The sequence below is a fragment of the Nicrophorus vespilloides genome, unplaced genomic scaffold (genome assembly GCF_001412225.1).
Source record: "Nicrophorus vespilloides isolate i.1.1-1 unplaced genomic scaffold, Nicve_v1.0, whole genome shotgun sequence".
Classification (NCBI taxonomy): Eukaryota; Metazoa; Arthropoda; class Insecta; order Coleoptera; family Silphidae; genus Nicrophorus; species Nicrophorus vespilloides.
In genome coordinates, this window is record NW_017098054.1 from 1 (window position 1) to 3540 (window position 3540).

General features: G+C 36.7%; 2 protein-coding genes across 2 annotated transcripts in view; one reads left to right on the forward strand and one right to left on the reverse strand.

Annotated features, from left to right (window-relative positions):
* Positions 1-1010: 1010 nt before the first annotated feature.
* On the forward strand, positions 1011-2078 carry LOC108561582 (proline-rich protein 4-like; the record flags this gene model as incomplete). Its single annotated transcript, XM_017919582.1, has 1 exon — positions 1011-2078. A coding segment is annotated over one exon (1068 nt), but the record flags the coding sequence as incomplete, so codon positions are not given.
* Positions 2079-2361: 283 nt separating this feature from the next.
* The window catches only part of LOC108561583 (angiotensin-converting enzyme), a gene marked incomplete at its 3' end in the record, with an annotated part of 10154 nt that continues 8975 nt past the window's right edge, over positions 2362-3540 (reverse strand). Inside the window, 2 exon segments of the mRNA XM_017919583.1 lie at positions 2362-2605; positions 2662-2786. Coding sequence (XP_017775072.1) covers positions 2362-2605; positions 2662-2786 — 369 coding nt within the window.

Here is a 3540-nt window from a genome sequence, read left to right on the forward strand (position 1 = left end):
AAGAATTTGTTATTTGTTTGTTGAAAATTTGACGAAACATTAGTTAATTTGTTATTTATTTTTAATATTATAATACTTAAAAACGAATTAGTTTATTTTTTTTAAAGATTTCTCAATTAATAATATAAAGGGTGTCTCAAAATTAACGCAAGATTTGAATTTGCCGCCAATCTGAAGACAAAAAACTGTGTTTTCTAATACTAATTTTGGGATGAGTTTTTAGTTAAAACTTATATTTTCGGTTCAAAATCTAATAATAATAAATGTGTGATCAAAGTGATTATAGTTTTTATATTTTTGGTTTAAATTCAATGAATTTGTGAATAGTTTAAAGTAATTACTAAAAATTCAAGAAATAATTAATATTTTGTTGATTATTGATCTTAAATGCTTTAAATCGAAAGAATTTGTTATAATTTTCTAAATATTTATTATGCATTTATTGTCTGGTTGTTGAGCTTTCGTTTACTGATATAATTAACTCATGTAATAATAATCAAGATCTATGCGTATATGCTTGAACTGCGGTTTTTAATTGAATTTTTGTTGTTGTAATTACGAGCGAATGCACATTTATTCTTCCTCTCTGCAAAAATAACGCTTTTCTCTATTGCTCCCACTTCGTTTGCGCCCGTTTTGATTCCGTAATTCGAGCAGACTTTCGAGGAAGAAGGGTGGCAGAGATGCTCTGCGCCCGTATCTGGGGAGGAAGGAAGGAGGTGAAAGTGCCCGTGCAATGCGTGCAGTTATAAAAAGCTGGAGGTCCGAGAAGAGGCTATCCAGTTCTCTTCCGATTTCCATCGCAATGAGAGTACTACTGGTATGTATAAATAAACCATAATAGTAATAATAGTAGTTGTAGAAGAATTAACAAAGAGATGGAACATCTGGTGAAAAGTGAAAACTAATTTACAATAGTGGAAGAGAATAATTAATAGATAGATGGAGGTGGTCGCTTTCCCCGAACCGTTAGCTGATGGGTTTTCTCTTTTTCAATTTTTGTTTCGCAGGGCGTCTTCGCTCTCCTGCTGGTGAGCGCCGCGGAAGAGGAGGCGAAGAAGGGTGTCAAAGGGAAGAGAGGTCTGGAGTTGGGAAGTCACCAGGATTACGGACATCAAAGTGGCGGTGGAGGAGGATACGAAGAATCTCAGCATGGAGGTGAACATGAGGAGCATCATATTAAGACGGTGACCGTTTACAAGAACATTCCGGTTCCGTATCCGGTGGAAAAGAAGATACCTGTTCCCGTGGAGAAACCAGTACCTTATCCGGTGCACGTCCACGTCCCTCAACCTTATCCCGTCGAGAAGAAGATTCCGGTTCCGTTCAAGGTGGAGATCAAAGTACCTGTAGCCATACCAAAACCCTACCCGGTGGAGAAGCCCGTGCACGTCCCGATCAGAGTTCCCGTCGATCGTCCGTATCCAGTCAAAGTGTTAGTTCCTCAACCTTACCCTGTAGAGAAGAAGGTTCCCGTCCCCGTTAAAGTGTACATCCCGGCCCCGTATCCCGTCGAAAAGAAAGTCCCGTACCCAGTAAAGATCCCAGTTCATGTCCCGAAACCGTACCCAGTAGAGAAGATCATCCCGGTTCCCGTAGAAGTGCACGTCGATCGCCCATACCCAGTTCACGTGCCCAAACCTTACCCAGTCCCAGTCCTCAAGAAAATCCCATACCACGTCGACAAACCCGTCCCTTATCCCGTCAAAGTGCACGTCGATCGTCCAGTCCCTTACACAGTAGAAAAACCTGCCCCATACCCAGTAAAAGTCCCAATCCCAGCCCCATTCCCCGTCGAGAAAAGGGTACCAGTTCCCTACGAGAAACTCGTCCCGTATCACGTGAAAATCCCATACGATAACCCCGTTCCTTACACGGTAATCAAGAAGGTGCCGTACGTCGTCGAGAAGAAGGTACCGTACGAGGTCAAAGTGCACGTTCCGATCCACGAGGAAGAACACGAAGGAGGCGGAAACGAAGGATTCGGAGGTGAGCACGAGTTCTCAGGCGGCTTCGGCGGCGGCCACGCGTCCGAACAAGAGCAGGAGGAAGAACTGTCGGCCAGCCACGAAGACTAATCATTAATCCAAATTCTTATATGCTTTCCACGCATTTATCTCTAATTGTTTTTGTTTACTATTATTATTCTTATTTTTAATTAAAAAGAAATTTGTTATTGTAAAAAAAGCTTTCTTTCACTCACCTCAAGTACGGAATATTGGCTGGGACGTGATACTTTGATCCGGGATCGAAATCCAGTTCCGAACGTAGCACCGGCGGTTTTATCCCCGTATATTCCTCACTATAAAACATAATTTATTAGTTTAATTAATTTATTAACATAGATTAAGATTTAATTACCTGAGCCTCCAGAATTGGCAGTTGTACTGTTCCTTGGTGATTTCCCCTTTGAAGATCTGGTATCTCCACTTGTCCATCAAGAAAGCGAACGGTAGAAAAGCCACTTTGTCTAAAGCCATCTGATACAAGAAGTTTATATCCAAAGCGGAATCGTCTATGGAAGATTGCAGAAGTCCTAAAGTCTGCAGATGCTTCGGAGTGCTCACTGAAAGACCGATCGCTTCGCCTATCGCTTCGTGAAAACCTGCAATTATATAATTATTAGATTAATACAATAATTAGAATATTTGTCTTCTTCACCTGGATTCGCCCCGTCTCTGAACACTTTCGGCTGATTCCTGTAGTTTATGAAGTAATGGATGTGGGCCATCTCGTGGTGGGCAGTGACCAAATCTTTCATCGTTATTTTCGTGCACATCTTTATTCTGAAGAAAATAATTGTAAAATATGTATAAAAAAATTATTAACAAATGCTAAAACTTTTCTCTATTTTTATTTGTATTTACTATAAATGTATTGTTTTTAGTTTTAATAAATTTAGATTAATGATATAGATTTGTAATTATATTCATGTATTAAAGTAACTTTAGTAATATTACTCTTTTTTTAATTAATTTAAAACAGAAGTTCAAGTTCAAATCGTTCTTTATGCAAGTAAAATTATTATATTTAATTATAGTCGATTTATTATTGTATAATTTCGTTGCAATTCTTAATAATAAATTAATACAGAAATTAATTTGAAATAATCGATTTTAACAGCAAAAATGTGTATATGAAAATAATAAATTTCAGAAATTTCCCATTGAAAATATTGAAGTTTCTTTGCATTTCTTTATAAAAGAGTAATACAAGATGTGTTTGGTAGAAAATTGAAGATAATTAGAGAATACGGAATTTTTCATAAATTGGTTTGAAATAATCAATTTTTACAGCAAAAATGTGAATTTGAAAATGACAAATTTCTGAAATTTCCCAATGAAAATATTGAAGTTTCTTTGCATTTCTTTATAAAAGAGTAATACAAGATGTGTTTGGTAGAAAATTAAAGAAAATTGGAGAATACGGAATTTTTCATAATTTGGTTTGAAATAATCAATTTTAAAACCAAAAATGTGAATTTGAAAATTATTAATTTCTGAGATTTCCCAATGAAAATATTGAAGTTTCTTTACATTT